The following is a 24,017-nucleotide window of genomic DNA, read 5'->3' as shown; positions in this document are numbered from 1 at the left end:
TGGCTCTTGTCATGCCAACCAATTGAGTCCAATCTCTAAATAAGGGGCAACTACAGATATATAACTACAGATGAGCACTGTCCATTTGTTTGCTGTAGTTCATTTTGATTCATTGCATTGCTGTAGCGAGCTGTATAGCAACATTACTCCAATGTAAATCAGTTATTCTTTGAAGAGGAGCACCCATCTATATTCTTATTTTGTGTTCCCAAACTGTGCTTTTAAAAATAATTTCAGCATTCGTTGCATTTAAATTGCACAAGTGTTTATCTTCATGATTTCAGGCAAGACCCTTTCCATCCTCCTGCCCCGAGTATCTCCAACAAATCAAGTGTCCACATTGAGTCAGGGCACTAAACTGGAACAAGAGACAAAAAGAAAATAAACAAGTGTTGTGTCTTGGTGCTGGCTCAAAGGGCCGAATGGCCTACTCCTGCACCTATTGTTTATTGTGTTTCTTTTAGTGGGTATCTAACTTGGTCTCCACCTATCAGGTGCATGATGATCATATATATGCACCTCTGTTCACAGTACCGATTAACAAATATATCCTCAGTCTTGACTGAGAAGCTGGCGTGCGAATTTTTGATTCAGAGAAAACCCCTTTTAACCTTGACCTCTGATCATAACTTGCCTTTTAAGGAGAGAACAAAAGTTCAGTCTTTTATAGGGTTCAAAGGAACCAAATAGCTCCAAAACAATGGCACTTTTCTGGGGGGATTGCACGCGTCTAAAGGGGAAATAATGGTGTTTGAACGAGGGCAGGTTTAGCTCTTTAATTCTTTAACATGTAATTTCACCATCATTGTGACTGTCATTCCTCCACCTGTTACAGGGACAGCATCATTATCAGTATCACCAACTGCGCAACCAGTATTTACGCTGGGTTTGTCATCTTCTCCATTCTTGGATTTATGGCTGCACACCTGGGAGTCGACGTCTCAGAAGTAGCAGATCATGGTCCTGGACTGGCCTTTGTGGCTTACCCAGAGGCTCTGACTTTGTTGCCAATCTCACCCTTCTGGTCTCTTCTCTTTTTCTTCATGTTGATTCTGCTAGGTTTGGGTACACAGGTGAGAGATATTTTCATTATTCCCCTTTCAAAAGCAATCCTTACATAGAATGATAAATCAGCAGATTTATGAAAAAAAAGTCTAACAAAACACCCTGAGGAAAGCATTCAGAGTGCCATGTTGCCTTTCATTTTTAATTGAAAATGCACTTAATTTTCCAAAAAAAAAGTCAATGATTTTGCTCTGTTTGAATGTGAAACAAGATTGATTTGTGAAGTCATCAAAGAAAAGATCTCACCTGCTTTATCTGGAAACAATGATTCAATTTAACATCCTTATTAACGATGCCACATGTAATTGTAAATAATGTCTCAAAACATGCCATTTCTAAATAATGTTCCACACCTCATACTTTAACATGCCACATGCTAAAATGTTTTACGATAAATTTAGAATTCGTTGGATATAAAAATTGTTACAATTTATCAATTTTACATCGCAGAAAAACCCCCAATTCATTCCAGCAAGCTAATGCTTACTGTATTAATATAATAGATGACATATCTATGTCATCCATTATTTTATCATTCATAATTTTAAATTGGTGATGTGATGGTGACAGCACTGTCCTCCGACCTCTTCACCGAGGTAAGACAAGATAAATGTGACAAACATTTCCATTGCCAACTGGATTGTCAAAGTCCAATGTGTTTGCTGAAGTGGAGAATGGAATTCTTACACTGGAACACTGGGATTGGCAGTGAAGAATGTTACCAACATCACCATGCCCCATGGGCTAATTTGGTTTAATGTTATTTCCTTGTAATCTCTTTTTTTTTAAATAACCCTATTGACTAATTTTACTTGTTTGGATCCAATTTCCCTAGAAACACTGAGATCCAGTTGGTTTAGAAACAAACCTGCACCTGCTTGTGTATGTTAGATGAACATTAAATGTCCAATAAATAATTGTGCATAAAAATGATAGGAAATTTTATCAGCCATTTACCCCTGAATGTAACAAAAGAATTCTTGAACACTTGAATATGAAGAAGCAAAAATGAATATCCCAGCATTGACAGCACAGGCAACAAATTGCAATGATAGAAAATTTCACCCAGTTTCTTGTCTTTTTTTTTTTTTTAAAACATCTAACCTATAGTTAGCCACAGTACGATATTTATACAGACCAACCAGGTAACAAGTGACAAGGAAGTTACCTCCACTGGATTCATGAAATGTATAAATATTGGCATTATGCTGGTATTTATACGATTAAGGCAGTATTTAAAAAATCAGCCCTATCTTTGTAAATATATGTTTTTATTTTGCTTTTTTACCCCATTAGCCTGGTACTTTACTTCCGTGGAGATGGAGTGGTACCCGAGCCCGTACAATAAGCCGCACTTTTATGAAAGATTCTCCCTGGTTGTGCAGGACAGGCTGCCAGCCCAGTCAGCAAGGTCACTTTCATTACATACCAAATCCAAACCTGCCCAGGAAGGACAAAGCTTCAACCCTATTAACACGATGCCTGGGCTGAATCACAATCAACATCAACAGCATCTCATCAATGTCATTTATAATCCCACTTTTAAACAGAATTGTGTTAGAATGATTAGGAAGGAAAGACTGAAGAAAGTTCTCGACCCGAAACTTCGCCCATTCCTTCTCTCTAGAGATGCTGCCTGTCCCGCCCGCTGACTTACTCCGGCTTTTTCTGTCTAACTGTGCTGGAATGAGTCGTTTCTTTCTAAAAAATCATTTCGATTATTTGACAGGTACAGGTTGGCATTGTGTAGCTAGTACTGAGGAATTAACTGCATCAACCCCAACGGGGGGTTGGGGTTGATGCAATTAATTCCTCAGTAATAGGTACACAATGTCGGGACCCCCCCCCCCCCCCAATAAAGTGAGACAGCTGAGACTACTTGCATCCATTTCTGAGGTCCTTATATTGACTAGAATAGTACAGGCATTGCTGGACCTCAAAGAGACGAGAGAGGCGCTGGTTGTTCAACTAATATCAGTGATAGTTAAAGCGAGATTTATTAAAGGAATTCAAAATGGTGGAGGGTTTTAATAAATAAATAAGGAGAAACTGTTTCCAGTGGCACTCCGGTTGATGTCTGGAGAACAAAGAGCTAAGGTTATTGGCAAAGGAAGGACAAGATAAAAAAAAAAATACTTTCATGCAATAAGGTGGCATGATCAAAATGCAATATCTGAAAGAATGGTGGAAACATAACCAATAACAGATTTCAAAAGAGATTTGGTGAAATACTTGCATGGAAATACTTTACTACAAAATGGGGAGCAGGGACCGAACAGGTGCAGTGGGTGAATGGTATCCTGTGCTATGTATATGATTCTATGTGTTTGCTAAGAATACTAGGCAAAAAGACAAGTTATGATTCTAAATACTATTTATTAGATATAATATATTATGCCAAAATATCAACTAGTAGTATTATTTATCCAGTATAATATATTTTATACCACATAATGTAACATAGAATGTAGAGCACTGTGTGGTTCAATTTTATAGTATTACGTACCTGTATTATATTAAGCAGCACCTATTTTTTTTGCATTATTTATTACAAAGTATCATATTGTTTGTCATTTATCCTAAATGCCATAATATAATTCACTAATACTGTTTGCAGGACAGGTTCTTGGTATTCCATCCTTGTAGGAAACCACACTAACACTATTCCTTTTCGCTGCTCCCGATTCATCTCCATTTCGTCCAAACATGATGGGGCTTCTTTTCTGGAGCAACACCAAGCTAATTCTTAAACTATGATTTATACAGAATAACAGTACGTGCCCAAATTCGCATTAGAAATAGAAACTGTAGCTTGAAGGATTTGCCCCAGGAACTTCATTTGGAGTGAATTGTTTCCCTCAGCATTCCTGGGAACACCATAATATTTGTTGGTGAATGTACATAATTTCCAATGGATATGCATTGCAAAATATGTACAATTCATTTGGAATACTGTGTTCACCCAACAGTGTCATGACGCCTTGGGTGTAGTGGTGATGGGTGGAGTAAATATTGTGTAGCAAAGACTAATCATTCTTTTTGCTTCCCCCAGTTCTGTCTGCTGGAAACATTGGTCACTGCTGTCGTTGATGAAATTGGCAGTGACTGGATTCGTAGACGAAAGTCCATTGTCACTCTGGGAGTTGCCATTATTGGCTTTCTTCTGGGTATCGCACTAACTACACAGGTAAGACTACAAGGAATGCACATGTACATATTTTTTATTCTGTTTACAAAACAAATGAAATCTTCTGTTGATTTATATTGAAGGGCAACTTTAATCCCAGTAAAGCTTGAGAACGTTAGCAGTACATTCATGTCAAGCATATTTCATATATAATATTAATGCACATTTCAAATAATAGTAAATAATTTCAGATATAGTTTTATTTATAATAGCCCAAAATTGATTATAATGAATCCAGCTTATTTTTATTAAGTAAAATTTTGGTCATGTTTCTATGAATCTCTTTATCCTGTTAGTAGTTTAGTTTAGAGATACAGTGCAGAAACTGGCCCTTTGACCCACCGAGTCCATGCCGACCAGCGATCCCCGCATACTAACACGATCCTGCACACACTAGGGACAATTTACACATACACTAAGCCAATTAACCTACATACCTGTACATCTTTTGAGTGTGGGAGGAAATCGAAGATCTCAGAGAAAACCCACGTGGTCACGGTGAGAACGTACAAACTCCGTACACATAGCACCCGTAGTCAGGATCGAACCCAGGTCTCCGGTGCAATAAGGCAGCAACTCTACCACTGCGCCACAGTGCCGCCCACTATTTAAAGTATCACATTTATAACATACAAAATAAATCACGTGACAGCACAAATCTGTACCCCATGTTTAATATCAAGAATATACATGTCAATTTACTTTGCCGTTGCAATACAAAATGAAATTGTAAAATGATTTGAAGAATTTTAACAATTCATTTGAATACATATTGAGAAACATAACATATCTAAGTATCAAAATACCCTACACAATCTTGCTAAACGTAATGTGCCAGTTATGTAAGGTAGTGTTCCTCAAACTGCAACACACATGTGTAACTTACCTGTGGGCAGAAGCCACTTTGCGTGCAGAGTAGTGTCAAAATGATATGTGATATACAGTTTGGTGCTATTTCCAACAACTCATTCATCCATTTTATCAAGTAATCGGCTTTCAAAGCATGTACAATATTTTCTTCTGCACAAGTTAAAGGAGAGACAGGTTACCTGCTCTGTCAATTAGCAGATGAATGCAAAGGACACTGAGGAACCTAAGGCAACTTTACCTTTTCACCTAACCCCTCTTATACATTCCACTCACATCAATCATGGCACAGGTGTTTTTTCAGGTTCCCCCAATTACTTGGGCCAATAATGTTACCAATTCCAAACAGCCAGCACATTGCCTCCAATTGATAAACCCCAATTTTGATTCTGACTCCCAATGTCCTGATTTCCTCTCTGAACTTTGACTCAAACTGAGCTTCATTATCCACTTTCATTATGGGTCATTTCTTAAGTGACCCAGATCCACACAATTTGTGCTCTGCATCCACTAGCTAAGCAATGGCAGAATGAGAAGAAAAAAGGTATTACTATGGGTGAACAACTGCTAAACAAACACTGGTCCCCACACAATGCCCTCTTTCATAGTTACTTGAGGGGGGAAGAATGTTGAACACCAACTTTCCAAATTGATATGTTAAGCCAAAAAATGATTGTTATTCCTTTGTCTTTCTTTCCTAGGCTGGCATTTACTGGCTCCTTCTCATGGATAACTATGCAGCCAGCTTTTCACTTGTGGTGATTTCCTGTATTATGTGTATTGCTATTATGTATATTTATGGTAAGTATCTGTAGGAATTTGACCATGTACAATGCAGCTTAGTTCGATATAAGGCAAATTGGCATGATTTGAATATGTCTGGCAGAACATATTTGTTAGTGCTTACAACTAAAGAAGTAAATGTTGTGCATATGATGAGGTGGATTGTATCCAATGTGCCAAAGCAGCATGTTTGATGGGCTAAATGGCAGATGTGAAATAAGAAATTACTGTGAGCACTCAGTATCTGCAGGAAGAGAAACTGTTAACGTTTCAGGTCGGTATCCTTTTTTCAGGTTTGACATCTAGTTCAATAGATGCTACCTGACCTGCTGAGTGTTCCTGGCATTTTCTGTTTCCTATTATTTCAGCTTTCTAACTTATACAGTTTTTTTTTTCATTTGCTGTTGAATGACAGAACTGTCGCTGTAATTACTACTCAGTCGCCACTGTTATCCGAGTCTTCCACATTCTTGAAATGTGACGTGAGGCCGTGGGAAGCAGTGGCTCTGCTCAAATTCCCCGTGAAGATGAACAGACTTCAAAATTGGGGGTCAATCTTGGTCTTCTATCAAAACTGTTATGGATTTTGATAGTTTTCAAATGCCTGTCATTCAGATAAATTTTCATACTAAATTAACGTAAATAAATAAAAAAAATATTAGAAACCTATGAAAGCACTTAAAATAATTAAAGCATTAAGCTAAGCATAAAATGATTTATAAATCACTATGTCCAAATTGGAAAATCTAATTTTCATTCATTATTGCACCGGAATCATTTACATCCAGAATCTATATATCTATAAAACTCTGGGGCCATCCGACCGACTGCCGTCCGGCGCCCTTCCTGCCTTTCGATTCGTGCCCGATACTCGCAGATGTCCAATCGGAATGGCCGATGCTCGCAGATGTCCAATCGGAATGGATCCATTTGCATGTACGGCTGCCGGCTACATTTCTTCCTTTGATTCATTGCCACGCCCAATCCAGACGCTCAATCTCCGAGATCTTTTCCATTTCGGTAGAGATTTCGCTTTTCTTTCTAAGTATCCACTCCTCATTACATTTTGTCGTGTTGAAGTGCACGTTTTTAATCAAATCCTTCTCCCCCCCCACCCCCAAGTATTTCAAAAATAAACTGGCTTCTCCATTTACATGTCAGCTTCCAACACACTTCGAAACAAAGTTGCAAGACAGGAACATTCTGAACTTTTCACTGCTGCAGCAGGCAGGGGAGGTGCCATTGGATTTTTTTTTTAATCCACTGCTGAGGGAGGCAGGGCAATGCTGGAATCTTACTTTTGGGAACGGCTTCAGTTCCATTGGAGGAGACGGGTGCATGGTGGAATATTGGGTTGGGGGATCACACCATTGGGGGAGCAGACCCAACGGGTCTGCACTTGGTCTAGTGTACATATAAATGTAGATAATAAGAATTGCAGATGCTGGAATCTTGAACAAAACACAAAGTGCTGGAATAACTCAGCGGGTCAGGCAGCATTCGTGAAGGGGTTGGTTAGGTTACGTTTTGGGTCTTCTTCATACACATAAATGTCTGAATGTTGGCCGCAAAATTTAGTCACCAGGTTTCCTTTGATTGCACGACCTAATTTATACTGTTGAAGGTTCAAGACAAACTGCTGGCATTGTTGCCTGGCAGCATATAATCAGAAACCCTATAGTGCATTGTAGTTCCATAATTCATTGAAATGCATTTCACATATATACACAAGATCTTCTTTTCATCCACATTTAACAGAAAATCCACCTTTATTTAAGAGGTTTAAGACTTAAGAGGTTCTACTGGTTCTGTGAAATGCAACACTTTGGCCAAATTGTGCAAGCATTTGATATGCATTTATTGATAATGTTTCTTTGTGTTTGATAATGAACTATTTGGATCACTCTCAAATGCTTTTTGAGAACAAATGTTATGTGCTATTTTTCTTCAGTAACTGTAATAGCTACTGTCCAAAATAAAAGTTGTCCAATAGATTTTTTTGTAACGTACTATCATGATTATATTTCTCAACATTGATGATGTCATCAATGTATGCAGCTCTTTTTACGTACTTAATGAAATTGGAAATTGGAACAAAAGTTCTTTGTGAATAAAATGATTCACATTTCAGTAAAATGAGACGTGTGTCATGCTGGATATGGCAATGTACGGAATTAAAGCATTCTCCTCTGGGCTATAATAAAACATCTCTTGTAATTTTAATTGAAAAGAAAATTGGTGATGTCAGTCTCCTTTAGGCATTGAGGTGTTTGTGCTAATTAAATACTAACTCAAATAAAACCGTGGAAATTTTCAAAGTGAATTTTGGCTTTCTACGGAACTTTTTTTTCTTTTTGCCTTTTTCAGGACATGAAAAATACTTCAAGGATGTTGAAATGATGCTTGGTTTTCCTCCTCCAGTCTTCTTCCAAATTTGCTGGCGTTTTGTGTCTCCCAGCATTATCTTTGTAAGTAACTGTTAGGTGCATGAATAAAACTGTTCTAACAATGATTGAGCAGCAGTGTCAGGATTCCACATGGAAAAGACAGTTACCTGAAACACATTGAAGTCGATTCCGCTATTTCATGTCTGGCATCTGGATTCAAATTTCATGAACATACAGTGGTTACGTTTCTTTCCATTGAAAGCTCTGAGGTTGTGGGAAAAATGAGATTCACACACTGGACTGAGGACCTAATGCTTTGACTCTGCATGTTATAATTTTGGAGTCTGCATTAATGCAGAACAGGATATTCATTTTAATATAAAGGCAAATTCACACAGGGATATAAAGAGAATAGACCTTGCCAGAAGTGCTCAACTAACTTGGCAGCATCTGCTATGTGATAAATATTCTCTTTATCAACAACTTTTTATCAGGAATTTTGCATGTCAATAAGATGATGTGGGGAAAGGAATAACATCTTTAGTGGTTTCTAGTTCAGATATAGTATTGAAAGAGTTGAAAAAATCTAGCTTGAGTTGAAAAAAGTGCATGGGTGTAAAGAGTAGAAAATTATTCTTTGATAGGTACACATTTGCTGCAATATAGGGGTGGATTGGAATGAGGACAGGGGTTGGGGCTTGAAAGTGATCGCCTACAACATAATTTACACCTTCTCTCAATGGTGTTAAAATGGTTATTTTGTTTGGCGGGGTTTCAATTATATATTAATCAAAGGGGATTAAAGCATGAGATTAATGGGAGAATACAATTTTCATTCACCCAGTTATTAACATTTCTTTGTCTTCCTCTGTTTATATGTTGTATTACCATACACCATTCCCCAAGCCCGGAAGAGAGAGGCTGCACTGCTTCCAGGCCTCTGCCAGGGCCATTTTTAACTGGCCTTTTGGAGGGAGCAGGAATGGCCCAGGGTGACTTGCCTTCTTTTCTCTCTTTCTGCAAGCTCTTGTTGATCACTTCCCTCCAAAGCATCAGGAATCCATCAGAGAAGACAGTTTGATTTGGAAGCCAATACCTCCCCCAGTGAAGGAATGATGGAGTGTTATGTTTCCCAGTCCAGAGTGGTTCTAGCCTTCTCACTGCCCACTTTGTGTCAATAACAAATTCAATAAAAGCACAATTCCTTAAAAAAAAAAAAGGACTTGCATTTAAAAAGCAATTTTCACATCCCTTGCAGAAAATCCCAACGCACATGACAGCCAACAAACTACTTTTAAAGCACCTCCATGGTTTTAATGTAGTTGTTGTTGTACTATGGAATAGCAGCCCGTTTACACAGAGGTAGTTCCCACAAAAATATTACTTGCTAATATGCAGGAGTGCTCTCTTTTCTACTACCCACTCCTAATACCTGATATAGGGCTGGTCCTTGGAATGAATTGCCACTACACATATCCTTTTGTGTGGAGAATATGATAAAGGATTTTCCAATTACAATCTAGCAAACTGGTGTAAGGAAGTAAAGAGAAGAATAGCTTAAATAAATCGAACAATTCTCAATGTGTGAAATTTGTGCTTATATACAAACTGCATTGATCAGGAATGTTTGGTTAATCACAGTCGTATTTGTTCCTTTCTAGTTCATACTGGTGTTCACTGTGGTTCAGTATAAGCCCATTAGTTATAATGACTACTTGTACCCAACATGGGCTATCACCCTTGGTATCCTGATGGCTCTCTCCTCAGTAGTCTGTATTCCAGTTTATGCCCTTTGGAAGATTTACGTAACTGAAGGTTCTACATTTTGGGAGGTAAGTGAATAAAGCAGAAAACTGATTTAAATATATGTATCCTGGAAGATAACATTATTTGTACATTGCAAAATCTTAGAGGGCAGCTCTATGACAGTGAAAGATAAGGAAAATAAACAAATCGTCTGCCAATCCTTTGGGGTCAAGGCTGATTTAGAACATAGAACAGCTGAGGAACAGGCCATTTGGAACACAATGTCCATGCAAAACATGATACCAAGTTGAACTAATATCCTCTGCCTACACATGATCCATATCCCTCATACCCATGTGCTTATTCAAAAGCCTCTGATGTGCAACTATCATTCCAGGCACCAAACACTGTGTATGTTAAAAAAAAAATGCCCTGCACATCTCCTTTAAACATTGTCTCTCTCACCATAAAACTATGTCCTCCAGACTCTGACATTTCCACTCTGGGACAAAGATTTTGACTGTCTAATCTATCTGTGTCACTATAATTTTATATACTTCTATCTAGTCGCTCCAGAGAAAACTACCCAAATTTGTCCAACCTCTCCTTATAACTAATTCCTCTGAATCCAGGCAGCATTCTGGGAAACCCACACTCCCTCCAAAGCCTCCAAACAACCCGAAATGTCACCTATCCATTTTCTCCAGAGATGCTGCCTGACCCGCTGAGTTACTCTAGCATTTTGAGTCTATCCTTAAATTATCCCATCACTTTATTCACCGATTCAAGAAGGCACCTCACCACCATCTCCTCAATGGCAATTGGGGATGGACATTTGAATGCTCATTCAGCCTGCAAAGCCCACATCTCTTGAATTAATTATTTTTAAAAAGTGGCCTAGGGTGAAATTCTATAATAACTTTTATAATTCTGTAAGTGTTGCTCCCTCTCCAAATAGCATATATAGGGTAGATAGTCAGACCCATTATCTCTCTTCCCCAAAATACAAAGGAATATAGGTTCAAGGTCAGAGGGGCATGTTTATAAGAGATGTATGGGGCAGGTATTTTTACACATCGAGTGCTGAATGCATTGAAAGCATTGCCAGGGGTGGTGGTAAAGTAGATATGATAGTGGCATATAGGGGGCTTTTAGATAAACATGTGAATAAGCAGGAAATGGAGGGATATGGATCATGTGCAAGCAGAAGGGATTTGTTTAATTCGGCATCATGGTGGACACAGTATTTGTGGGCGGAAGGGCCTGTTCCTATATCATACAGTTCTTTGTTGCAAAAAATATTTCCAATAATTTCAGAGGCATTATTTACATAACATTGAGTGGTTAACAAACAATTTAATTTTGAAACCATGCCAAGTTTATGCAATAATTTCTTGTAATTCAATCCCACCATATTGAAAATTAGGACTGTGTCTTTTTTTGTGCCATCTACATTGTTTGAGAGCTTTTATTACTTTCAGCAACCAAAGAGGAACTAGAAATATTACTCACTTTGCACTGAGTGAAAAGAAAAGCTATATATTGTATGTTAAAATTGTACAAGGCATTGGTGAGACCAAATCTGGAGTATGGGGTACAATTTTGGTCGCCAAATTATAGGAAGGATGTCAACAAAATAGAGAGAGTACAGAGGAGATTTACTAGAATGTTGCCTGGGTTTCAACAACTAAGTTACAGAGATAGGTTGAATAAGTTAGGTCTTTATTCTCTGGAGCGCAGAAGGTTAAGGGGGGACCTGATAGAGGTCTTTAAAATGATGAGAGGGATAGACAGAGTTGATGTGGACAAGCTTTTCCCTTTGAGAATAGGGAAGATTCAAACAAGAGGACATGACTTCAGAATTAAGGGACAGAAGTTTAGGGGTAATATGAGGTTGAACTTCTTTACGCAGAGAGTGGTGGCGGTGTGGAATGAGCTCCCAGTGGAAGTGGTGGAGGCAGGTTCATTGGTATCATTTAAAAATAAATTGGATAGGCATATGGATGGGAAGGGAATGGAGGGTTATGGTACGAGTGCAGGCAGGTGGGACTAAGGGAAAACAAATTTGTTCGGCATGGACCTGTAGGGCCGAGATGGCCTGTTTCCGTGCTGTAATTGTTATATGGTTATATTGTAACCAAAAGAAAGAAACAAAAGAAAACATTAGTAAAAAATGCTTCTGCATACTGCCAAGGCAAGGCTGCTTAAAATCATTTTGTTTTTAAGGGTGTTATTATTTGTTTCAGCAGAGAACCTAAAGTTATCATTTTCCCCTACTTGACAATAAGATGGGAAAATTAATTTACTGCAGAAACTGGAAATGGAGAAATAATAAGGATTACTGACCAATTATGTGCAACTCAAAATATGACTATACTTTGTACTGAGAAAAGGAAAGCTACATAATGTAACCAAAGGAAAGAAACAAGAGAAAAAATAACTTTAGTAAAAATTGTTTCTACAATTTCAGTAGCAAAGCTGCATTAGATGAATTTTGTTTTTAAAGGCATTCTTATTTGTTGAAGACAACTGAGAACCTAAAGATATCATTTCTCCCTAATATGGGAAAATCAATTTATTGCAGAAACATGAATTGGAGAAAATAGAGAAGGATTACTTAGAAATTGTCTGCAAGCCAATGCGGCAAGCTAATTATGCAGTGATCAAAATTCCTGTTCTTGCCTTAGTTACTAAGCTTAGTCACAACTTGGTTACCAAGCCCAGATTCGCAGATCCCTCCCAACCTTGTTTTTTCAGCGCGTGAAAAATGCAAATAAACCAAGCAAGGACTGGGGACCTGCTTTACTGGAGCACCGCACTGATCGATATGCCACTCTGGGCAGCCAATCCTACGAGTTCAACCTTGAAATCCAACAGCTCAATCCGGATAAGGAGCGAGAGAAGGAGCAACTACCAACAGAAAATATAGAGCATAACCTCAATATCCAGGGCCACAACGGTTCTGCCAGAACACAGAACCCTGTGTAGTCAATATCATTTTAAAATCAAAGACGACAACTAATTTGTGATGGGGGTGGAGTGGCAATTGGGTCAGGAAATAAGGCTTCACCTTATAGTGAAAGGATCCGCTCCCATAATTTTCTGTACGATCCATGGAATTTGACAAGTAGTCAACATAATTCAATTGATTGATCATCCTTCAGGTATCTATATTCTTTTTTTCTTTTCATTTATTTTTAAAATTATCAAATAGAACTCCATAATATAATACTTAACTTTTTTTTCAAGAAACCAATTATTTCTGTTGTCGTTTTGCTGAATTCTGTACTTTATGTTGAAATTACTTGTACATTTGTGCAATTGGAATCCGATTTTTCCCAGTCAGTGCAAAATTTTTATCTAACTGATTTTTTGTTCGACATCTGTTTGTGTCTGCCTACTCCACATAAGAGCACTGGTTCCGATCAACAATATTACATATACAATGCTGAAAAGGTGGAACGGCAGTTTGTGAAGTGTGCTGATCAATCCCAGTTCAAAATAAAGTAAATGATAGACTACATTTCCAAGTAACATAAATTTGGTCCGATAAATGTTATGTAGGTCATATTACATATCAATAAATTCTAGTCATAAGAGCAGAAATTAGGCCATTCAGCCCATCAGGTCTTCTCCAACATTAATTCATGACTGATCTATATTTCCCTGTCAACACCATTCACCTGCCTTCTCCCCATAACCTTTGACACTTGTACTAATCATGTACCTGTCAATCTCCATTTTAAAAATACCCAAAGACTTGGCTCCACAGCTATCTGTGGCATTGAATGCCACAGATTCACCACCCTCTGGTTAACAAAATTCCTCTTCATCTCCATTCTAAAGGTACATCCTTTTATTCTGAGGCTGTGCCTTCTGGTTCTAAATGTTTCCATTCTTGGGAACATCCTTTCCACATCCACTCTGTCGAGGCCTTATACCAGTTGCTCTGGTTTCTTTATTGGGATTGTTCCTTAAAAAAAAAAATACATTTCTAATCTTTTTATGCAAAAAAGCTAATATTTCCTGATAGTAAGATGTTTTCAGAAATTTACACAGAGCAAACAAAATGGGTATCATACATATTTAAATCATTGTACTGGCACTCTATACTATTGGCATTATTTCAACTAAAGCTAATGGAGATAACAAAGTATTCTGGTATTTTTCATTTGCAAACCATGGCCTCGCCATCAGTGGGAAGTCCAGAACCAGGGGCCACAGTTTAAGAATAAGAGGCAAGCCATTTAGAATGGAGATGAGGAAAAACCTTTTCACCCAGAGAGTATTTCACCCATAGCTTATTTCATCTGTATTAATAATGCTCTATAATGGCAATACCTCCTCATAAGAGGGAAAGTACCAGTAAACCTATGGCTAAATCAGTGATATGGTATTCATGCCCTACATGGAAACGGGCAAGCATGTATACAGTAATATTTCAAGTTAGTAGGTCAAGTACATAATTTTTCAAATTCATCAGCACATTTAAAACCCACTGATTATCTGATTTGTACTATTTCAAAGGACGTTCCCAATTCGCGGGACAGTGGGACTGTCATGTGTTGGTAGAATGGAGCGGCTGGGCTTGTATACTTGGAATTTAGAAGGATGAGAGGAGATCTTATTGAGACATATAATATTATTAAGGGATTGAACACACCAGAGGCAGCAAACATGTTCCCGATATTTGGGGAGTCCAGAACCAGGGGCCACAGTTTAAGAATAAGGGGTAAGCCATTTAGAATGGAGATGAGGAAAAACCTTTTCACCCAGAGAGTTGTGAGTCTGTGGAATTCTCTGCCTCAGAAGGCAGTGGAGGCCAATTCTCAGGGTGCTTTCAAGAGTGAATTAGATAGAGCTCTTAAAGATAGCGGAGTCAAGGGATATGGTGAGAAATCAGGAACGGGGTACTGTTTGAGGATGATCTGCCATGATCACATTGAATGGCTGTGCTGGCTCGAAGGGCGGAATGACCTACTCCTGTAACTATTGTCTATTGTTAAGATAAACACAGATTTGTTATCAATACATCTTAAGAGCAATGAAAAGTTAAACAATGAATCTAACAATGAATCTTAGAGAAAAGTCGTTTTGGGGAACATACAATTTCATCTGATCAGTTCACATTTTTTGCACACTTCACGGGAAGAGTTGTTAGAGATGGTTTAATGGTGCTAGTATCTAATAGGTTGCATTTACCTTTAAGTGAGGGGATTCCTTTTGTTAAAAATCTATTTTGTGAAAAATATGTGAGAAGTAACAACACAAAAAAATATGCAACAAAGGGCTTAGTGCATAGTACAGTAATGGAGCCTTGAACGTTTTAAGCTCAGCTTCCCTTCAAATGATCAATGAACAGTTCAAAAATGCCTTTGATGTTTGGGTCTTTGGCACCACTGTAATGGGCAGAACTGGGAACATTTGAACTTGAACCATGCCCTGCCAAAGTAGAAATAAATACCATTTAAACAAAACATGTGTGAATATTACTGCCACATATTTATCAAATATTCACAGTGGACTTTCCTTCAATATTCAAGGACTGGATGGTTCGATTTACAAATGAGCACCCGCCATTCCTGCCCATAAGACCCAGGGGGGTTGTTTAAATATTTATAGGGTTCCAATCACCATTTTCATAGGTTAATGGACATTGAATGCAACATGCATGTTAGCCCCTATTTCATTAATATTGAATGGAACAATGTTTAAAGCAACTCCTGAAGGCCATTCCAAAACTTAATGAGAGATATTTAAGGCTCAAAGATGTTAACGTACATCATTAAACATCCAAAAAAATTACAACAGTCTAATCTGCCACACTAATATACAGGGGATGATGGATTTCATCCTAATTAAACCAGCAAGCTGCCGATTCAATTTACCTCCCATTGGTCACAGTTACATTTAAAGGATATAGCTGAAAATTGCTTGTTCTACCTAATAGTGGATTTGGACAGATGTCATGGACTCCTTATCACCTCCACGCTGATTTGGGGTTAAAAACAAAGGCTGAACCCAATCACCTAAATCCAAAATCAAGGGAGGATGTTCATATCCCTGCAGGTCTCATTGTGAGACGTAGAACAGCACAAACAGATGATTTAAATATGTGATAATTGAGAATATCTTTTAATCAGTTTCCGACTCCGTTTCTCCACTCCCACCACTGCCAAGACAAAGTTGTAATGAAGTCAGTCACCTCATCTTACTGGTGGGTCTTTGAAATTCATGAACAGTTACATTCATGTGTCAAATTATGTGAAGTGCTTGAATTGTACAGTGTACATTCCAGTCCTAACTTTGCAAATGCAGAAATGGGTTTCTGCAAGAGATTTTGTGCTTAGATCCAAATTTTGATTGGATTGGAATTTCCATTTAATGGAAATAAATGAAATGTTCCATTAAAGTTCAACTTCTGGAACAAAATTATGTATATATCAGAATATTTGCATGATTGGAATGGTCATGATGGGATTTTGTGCCTGGCTGCAAAACACATTTATATAGATTCCATTGCATTTGCTTGATAATGTTAAATCTTGATTCCATGGAAATATGCAATATAACAAAGTAGACATTGCTAGTATAAAGCTATGAATTAAATTGTCTCGCTCCTTGTTCTTCTTACTAACCCTTTCCCTGTTTCATTCTGTGCTAAAATCACTCTGACCATTGAAATCTTTTTCTTTATTCATATTTCTATGGGGTTTAACCTAGGTTGGGCAATCGAGTCATCAGCCCAAACCAATCTAGACTGCACTGTCGTTGAGGCAAATAGTAGAACTTGAGCCTCAGAGTCATAAAGTTCAATGTTTCCGTCCAACTGCGGTAACAAAAATAAAGGATTAATACTTTAATTTAATACAGAGGGAGAGCCATCTGTTGGATGAGATGTTAAACCGCGAACCAGTCTTGCCTGCCGGGTGGACGTAATAGGTCCTACAGCACTTAAGTCAAAGAAGAACAATAGTGCTCCCTCCAACTATGGTTACAAAGCACTTTAGGATGTCCTGGGGCCACAAAAACCACCCTATCAATGCAAGTCCTTTTTTTGGTCTAGACGCGATCTGCAGTGAATAATTAGCCTTTCATCCTTCAGGTTAAGGCCTCATAATGCATACTTCATCTCTTCAGGCTACACAAACTATTCATCACTTTTACAACCTAATGGGAAATAGTTTACAAATTACAACCAAAAAATTACATTAAATATGCATTTTATTATGCTACGCTAAATTTACTGCCCCTCAATTCACATTGATAAAGCTATAGGCTGCACTTTGTTGATTTTCATTAGCCGACATAGGAAAAAGTATTTTCTCTCACAGTTTACTCAATTGAATTTCATGTTTCGGTCGAGGAAGTTTGACCCAGATAATTTATGCCTCTGAAGCTTCCTGACCTGGTGACTCTATGCTGTTGTAGCATTGATATATTAGTATTAATATTCAGTGGCAGACTTTGTTTTAGCTTAAATAAATCTTTTCCTCAATTTGTCAGGTAACTAAGGCAAAATGTCAGTGATGATTAAGGTTAATTCATGGAGGTTAACTGCTAATAATTTGGTTCACCAAGGAAGTACTTAGTCACAAATGGGCTCAATTAAATTTGACACACAGGTCATTTAAAAGTCTGCTTCATTTGTACTCCAGGATGGGTAATTGCCAGCCAATACATTTATATATAAAACCTTTCACACTGCCAGTATTTCCCCATTTACAGAGCCTACTACATTTTCTAATCCAGGTTACTTCAACACCAGCAACAAATCATTAAATTTAAAAACAAACGCATTCTGCTTCAAATGCTTTGCTGCTTGCTTCAAAACAACAATGTTTGCAAAAGTAAAACTTCTGGCCTCTTAAACTTCTTACATAATGTCGGAAATATCTACAAACATGCACACGCACGCTCTCTCTTTCTAAATGATGTTTGCACTGCGACAGACCTTGGACTGTTCAAAAGTAGAAAACATTGTGCTATTACGTGACACCATTAGCAGAGCACAGTACTGTAGATTAAGGGGTCACTGCTCTCCTATACATGACCGTATTTTATGCTACACTGAAATGTTTAAGTTGGGTGGTGGGGTGGGTAGGTGGGGACGGATTACAAACTTCACTTTTTTGTGAAGTTACTCAAGCACACAACCTTTATAGTGTAAACAGTGATCTGGATTGAGCCATGTCTGTGGTTCATTTTAACACTCTCCATACTCTGTGTTGTCTGCCCATGCACTTCTTCTCTCTCTTTCTCATGACTGCCAAACCTTTCAACCTTTTGCCTATTTATAGCTGTAAATATGTAGATTTGTAATCTATCAAGTGTTCCATCCAATCTGCCATTACCCAATTTGTTTACCTTTTCTGAATGGCAAACTCTTATATTCACTCAGTAAAGGCTATTGGGAAAATCTTTGTAACCCGTGCTTCCTTCCTACCTCTGTCATTTATCTATATGAAATACTCATACTCTATTTAATGTATAATTTAAGTTGAGCACCGCTTTGCTTTTCCTGTTAGCTGTGTGTGCTGAAAAATAAAGGAAGATTTTACTTTCCAATGCGCCAATAGCTCAAAATGAGAAGTATAATTGTGTACACAGTTTTCTCTTGATAGTGTATATTGTTTCAAGTGATTGTAACCTGTAGTCATACTTATGAAAGTTTACTTGACTCTTTCAGTGTTTAAAAGAGAGAAATATATTTAAGAAGCTACTTACTTATATAAATCTCTTGCAGTTTGGGGTCAGTTGCATAAATCAGTCATTAACAAAAGCTGCAAATCACATCTCAGAATGATATTGAGTTTTGTTTATGGTTTTTTTGTGGTTGTACATTTAATAAAATAATGTTTATGCTCTTGAAAGTACTTATCAAAGGGAAAATGTTGCAAAACAGAATGTTTCATTAAATGAATGATTTCTGCAGGTCAACCATTGCTTTAACAAAAACTGTCATTGTAATTCACCACTGGTAATAAATATTCCCTCCACCTGTCCCTCTCAGATTAGGTTGCTGAAACAAATTTCAAGATAAATCTTAATCAAATCAACAACTAGTAAGCAGTTTGCCCTGTAATTTAAACATGTCCTAATTGTGAAACAAATTCCCACTTCTTTAATGGAAAATAAAAATGCCTTTTATAGACTCTGAATCGTCCATGTCAAAAGAATAACTTGATGTAATTAGATCAGTGTGTGAAATGATTGATGCAAAATATGCATGAGTTTTCATTGAGGCCAGAGGTTAGAAAAAAATCCACTTAAACTCTTTTCAACAATTCAAAATGATACCAGTGGAATCCAGACTGTCTGGCCAAATTTCAGCAGAAAGTTTGGAAATGTGTGCATTTTCCATTTTTTGCTTACCACTTAACACTATTATTTCACCATAAGTGAGATCCAGCCAGGTAAATACCCTCCCATTCCACAGACTGTCAGAGTTTACAATGAGGAAATATGGTGAGTGTATGAAAAATGCCAACATTAAAATGCTCCTTAAATTTCTGACCTAAGTTATAAAATGGGTGGCTGAGTCCATGTGACCACTCCACAAACCGTTCCAGATAGAGCTTACTAACCTTGATTGGAAGAGGCAAATTCATGTTCCCTCCTTCTCCACACCACTGCCACTGTAGACGTCTTATAGAAATTCCTCTTGTTACTATTGCAAGAACTGAATGGAGTAGAATTTCAGAAGTGGGGGGGAAAGCCAATACTGCTCCATTATAGCATATTTAACAATACCAAATGGAATGAATTTCTAATCAAACGCCTATCAAGGTTTGCTTGAGCTTATTGTGAAGGGAAATTTCAGTTACGGAACGTATAACATGTTTGCTTATTATAAAATGTGACACAGAAGTCTCATTATTCTACAGAAGGCGGGAAGTAAAACAATAAAACAAGCCTCAAGAAGGGTCCTGACCAGAAGTGTCATTTTTCTTCATGGATGATACCTGACCCTCTGAATTACTCCGGCACTTTGTGTCTATCTTTGGTATAAGCCAGTATCTACAGTTCATTGTTTCTACTCATTAAATGTTATCTTGCTGGTGGACATGGGTAACATGATGGATGAAAATATTATCCCTTCCCGCTCTTGCCGAGCCAGGAAATATCACCACCTATTGGTGGGTGTGAGAAATGTTCAGGCTGCTTTAACCCAATTCTAATGGCCGCCAATCAACAACCATAGACAGATGTTCATGGATAACATTGCAACATTACATTTTATTCACTTATTGCCTGAAATAGGGTGCAGAAATATTATTTCCATTACTGCAGATTGGTTCATAGGATATTTATTTGTTCTTAATGACTATGAAACCAATATTTTCACTTCAAATTAATAATTGGCTTTAATTAATGCAAAAAATTGACCAAAGCAATACTTTCCCTTTAATGTATTTTTCCACACTACAATAGCTACTTGAAGATGCCAATATGGTTCAGGTTCCCATGGCTGAGTGTATGCAACAGGCCTCATATTCACTACCATTGGTGCTGAGGGAATGGTATAACAGTAAGCAGATTTGTAGTAGAACTGCATGTTAGCACATTTTTCATCACATCAGAAAAAAACTGCTGTATATTTTATTCATTTACAAACTGAAACCCAGCAAAGCTTTAAAATGGAACCTGTAGATTCCAGAGTATGTTTATTTTAGAATCAGTCAGAAATGTGAATTAAAAAATTAATTAACCTGCAGTGTTTGAAATTTGTCTTTTTTAACATTATGAGCAAACTTTACTCTAATTCCTGTGTTCTGTTATCAGAAAAGTCATGAAACCAAGTATTTTATTTCCCAAAAAATGACATAAAATCTGTAAAGACTGCTGCTTCAAAATAATTTAAAATATTTGTGTGTTTGGGTATAACAATATTACAACCTAAATACTGTTCTCAAGTATTCATAGTGCCAAAAGAAGCCGAGGAACATAAAAATTATATATTTTCACAGTCTCCACAATTCTGATCAACTTACAATGGAAATGTGTCTGTATATTTCCACTGGGTAGCATGGAGTGGCCTTTTACAAGATACAAGACAGAAGCTCCAGTTTCTACAGGGGAGGGATATCAAATATTTCCAGGTATTCACATCAACTGCTGCTAGCTTTCCTCCAGCCTTGGTTATGAAAAATGAACTTGCATCTGGCAATCTGCCTAATAGTAACCAATGGAAACAAGAGGGAGGGTTCTCCAAAGCAAAACTTTGTGCATGATTGAATACATTTGTGCTGTAAGGAGCAGCACATGAAGTGGTTAAAACAAGCCCAACTCACTGACAGAGAAAAGATAAACAGCTTAGTCATATCGTACACACCATTCAATTTAAAAAAAAATAATTAACTGAATGGTTCTGAGATATCTTAAAAAATTAGTCAAGTCAAGTTTATTCATCACATACACATACGAGATGTGCAGTGAAATTAAAAGTGGCAATGCTCGTGGAATTTGTGCAAAAAACAAAACAAACTACAAACAGAATGGAACAGAATCACATATTCTTTCACATATTACATATTGTGGGAGGATGGTAAAAGGGAAAAAAACAGCAATTTAAAAAAAAACCCAGTAGAATGGTACAGTAAAGTTAGTCCCTGGTGAGGTAGGAGTTTACAGTTCTAATGGCCTCTAGGAAGAAACATCTTCTCAACCTCTCCGTTCTCACAGTATGGCAACAGTCCATTGCAGGGGTGGAAGGGGTCTCCCATGATCTTATTGGCTCTAGAGTTACACCTTCTGATGTATAGTTCCTGCAGAGGGGCGAGTGAAGTTGCCATAGTGCGTTTGGCCGAATGCACTACTCTCTGCAGAGCCTTCTTGTTCTGGGCAGAGCAGTTTCCAAACCAAATCGTGATATTTCCGGACAAGATGCTTTCCACAGGCGCTGAGTAGAAGCACTGGAGGATCCTCAGAGACACTCTGAATTTCCTCAATTGCCTGAGTGGTAAAGGCGCTGTCTTGCCTTACTCACGAGTGCTGCAGCGTGTGATGACCATGTCATATCCTCAGTTGTGGACTCCCAGGTATTTAAAACAGCTCACCCTATCCACAGTATCCCCATTTATCCTCAATGGTGTGTATGTCCTCGGATGATGTGCCCTCCTAAAGTCCACGATTAGCTCCTTAGTTTTTTTGATGTTCAAGAGGAGGCTGTTGTCCTGACACCAGAGCCCCAGATCAGCCACCTCCTCCCAGTAGGCCTTCTCATCGTTGTCTGAGATCAGGCCCACCACCACAGAGTCATCAGCAAACTTGATTATCGAATTGGACCTGAACCTAGCCACACAGTCATGCTGTGACTTGAGAATTAAGGGACAGAAGTTTAGGGGTAACATGAACTTCTTTAATCAGAGAGTGGTGGCTGTGTGGAATGAGCTTCCAGTGAAGGTGGTGGAGGCAGATTCGTTTTTATCATTTAAAAATAAATTGGATAGTTATATGGACGGGAAAGGTATGGAGGGTTATGGTCTGAACGCAGGTGTATGGGACTAGGGGAGAATATGTGTTCGGCACGGACTAGAATGGTCGAGATGGCCTGTTTCCGTGCTGTAATTGTTATATGGTTATATGGTGTGTACAGGGAGTACCAGTAGGGGGCTGAGGACACAGCCCTGGGGCGATCCTGTGCTCAGGGTGAGGGACTTTGATGTATTTCCCCCCATCTTGACTACCTGGGGTACCGGTGAAGAGAAAGTCCAGGACCCAGGCACACAGGGGGGTGTTGAGCCCCAAATCCAGTAGCTTCTCGGCCAGTCTAGTGGGGACTATCGTGTTGAAGACTGAACTGAAGTCTGAACAGCATCCTCACGTAGCCCCCCTTCTGGCTGTCAAGATGAGAGAGAGCAGTGTGCAGAACCTGGGAGACCGCATCGTCCATGGATCTGTTCGGCTGGTATGCGAATTGTAACGGGTCCATCTTGTGAGGGAGGAAGGCGCAGATGTGTTTCTTCACCAGCCTCTCGAAGCATTTCATGACTACCGAGGTGAAGGTCACCGGACGGTAGTCATTCAGACAGGCTGGGGAGGGGAGGCAATGATGGATCTTTTGAAGCAGGGACCACGGACTTGTCGAGGGAGAGGTTGAATATTTTTGTGAGCACCGGAGCTAGCTGCGTAGCACAGGACTTAAGTACTCGCCCCGAGATGCCATCGGGGCCCGCAGCTGTCCTCGTGTCAGATCCCTCCTCACGTCGTGCTCGGACAACGAGAATGTGTGCACATTCCTCCCTTCAGCTTCGATAGCCAGCCCTTTGACGGTATTGTCGTTAGTCGGCAGACCTGGGGTGATGTTGCCCGTCTCGAAACGAGCGTAAAATGCGTTCAAGATCAGCTAGGGAACTTAGAAATAAGTTAAAAAGGAACATAAAAGTTAAAAACACACACAGTTTTCACGGAGCTGCCACAACGGCGACTGGACAGGGCGCACCATCTTTTTTTTTACCAAACTTCTACCAAAAACAAAAATCTTACAAAATTCAAACAACTTCACAAACCAATGACAATTTAAAACACTTTTGACCATTTCTAAGCCACGCTAAACACTACCAAAAATCTAAATGAACTAGTCATGAGATTTTAAAGATATTTTGGAAGATTTAAGAGCACTTTCGAATTAATACCCTACCCAAACGTTTTGTTAAAGTGCAGACTCCCAGCCCAAGCTTCCACCATTACTTCTTATTCTAGGCAAATGGAGAGATTCCTCAGATCTCTTCCTACCTCATTCACGAGTGTTGGGCATTTGACTCCAGTTTATTCTCCCACATGAAATTCCCAGAGGACTCAGAGAGACACACAGAGTCTCTTGCCCAGAGTTGGAGAATCCTGAACTAGAGGCCATTGTTTCAAGGTGAGGGGGGAAGGATTTAAGAGGAACATGAGAGGTAACTTTTTCACATAAAGAATGGTGGGTGTATGGAACGAGCTGCCGGAGGAGGTAGTTGAGGTAGGTACCATTACAACAA

At 38.5% G+C, this 24,017-nt stretch overlaps 1 protein-coding gene across 2 annotated transcripts in view; it reads left to right on the top strand.

The window, feature by feature from the left end:
- Positions 1-20,750, top strand: part of slc6a9 (solute carrier family 6 member 9) — a 236,417-nt gene extending 215,667 nt beyond the window's left edge. For both annotated transcript variants that reach the window (XM_055641643.1, XM_055641644.1), the window contains 6 exons: positions 836-1,073; positions 4,118-4,252; positions 5,821-5,920; positions 8,270-8,370; positions 9,951-10,121; positions 12,793-20,750. In XM_055641643.1, the coding sequence (XP_055497618.1) occupies positions 836-1,073; positions 4,118-4,252; positions 5,821-5,920; positions 8,270-8,370; positions 9,951-10,121; positions 12,793-13,023 (976 nt within the window). In that variant the 3' untranslated portion in view covers positions 13,024-20,750. The remainder of the gene's footprint in view (positions 1-835; positions 1,074-4,117; positions 4,253-5,820; positions 5,921-8,269; positions 8,371-9,950; positions 10,122-12,792) is intronic.
- The last annotated feature ends 3,267 nt before the right edge of the window (positions 20,751-24,017 follow it).

The sequence above is a fragment of the Leucoraja erinacea genome, chromosome 10, assembly GCF_028641065.1.
Source record: "Leucoraja erinacea ecotype New England chromosome 10, Leri_hhj_1, whole genome shotgun sequence".
In the NCBI taxonomy this organism is placed as follows: Eukaryota; Metazoa; Chordata; class Chondrichthyes; order Rajiformes; family Rajidae; genus Leucoraja; species Leucoraja erinaceus.
This window is presented reverse-complemented; position numbering and strand designations above follow the sequence as displayed.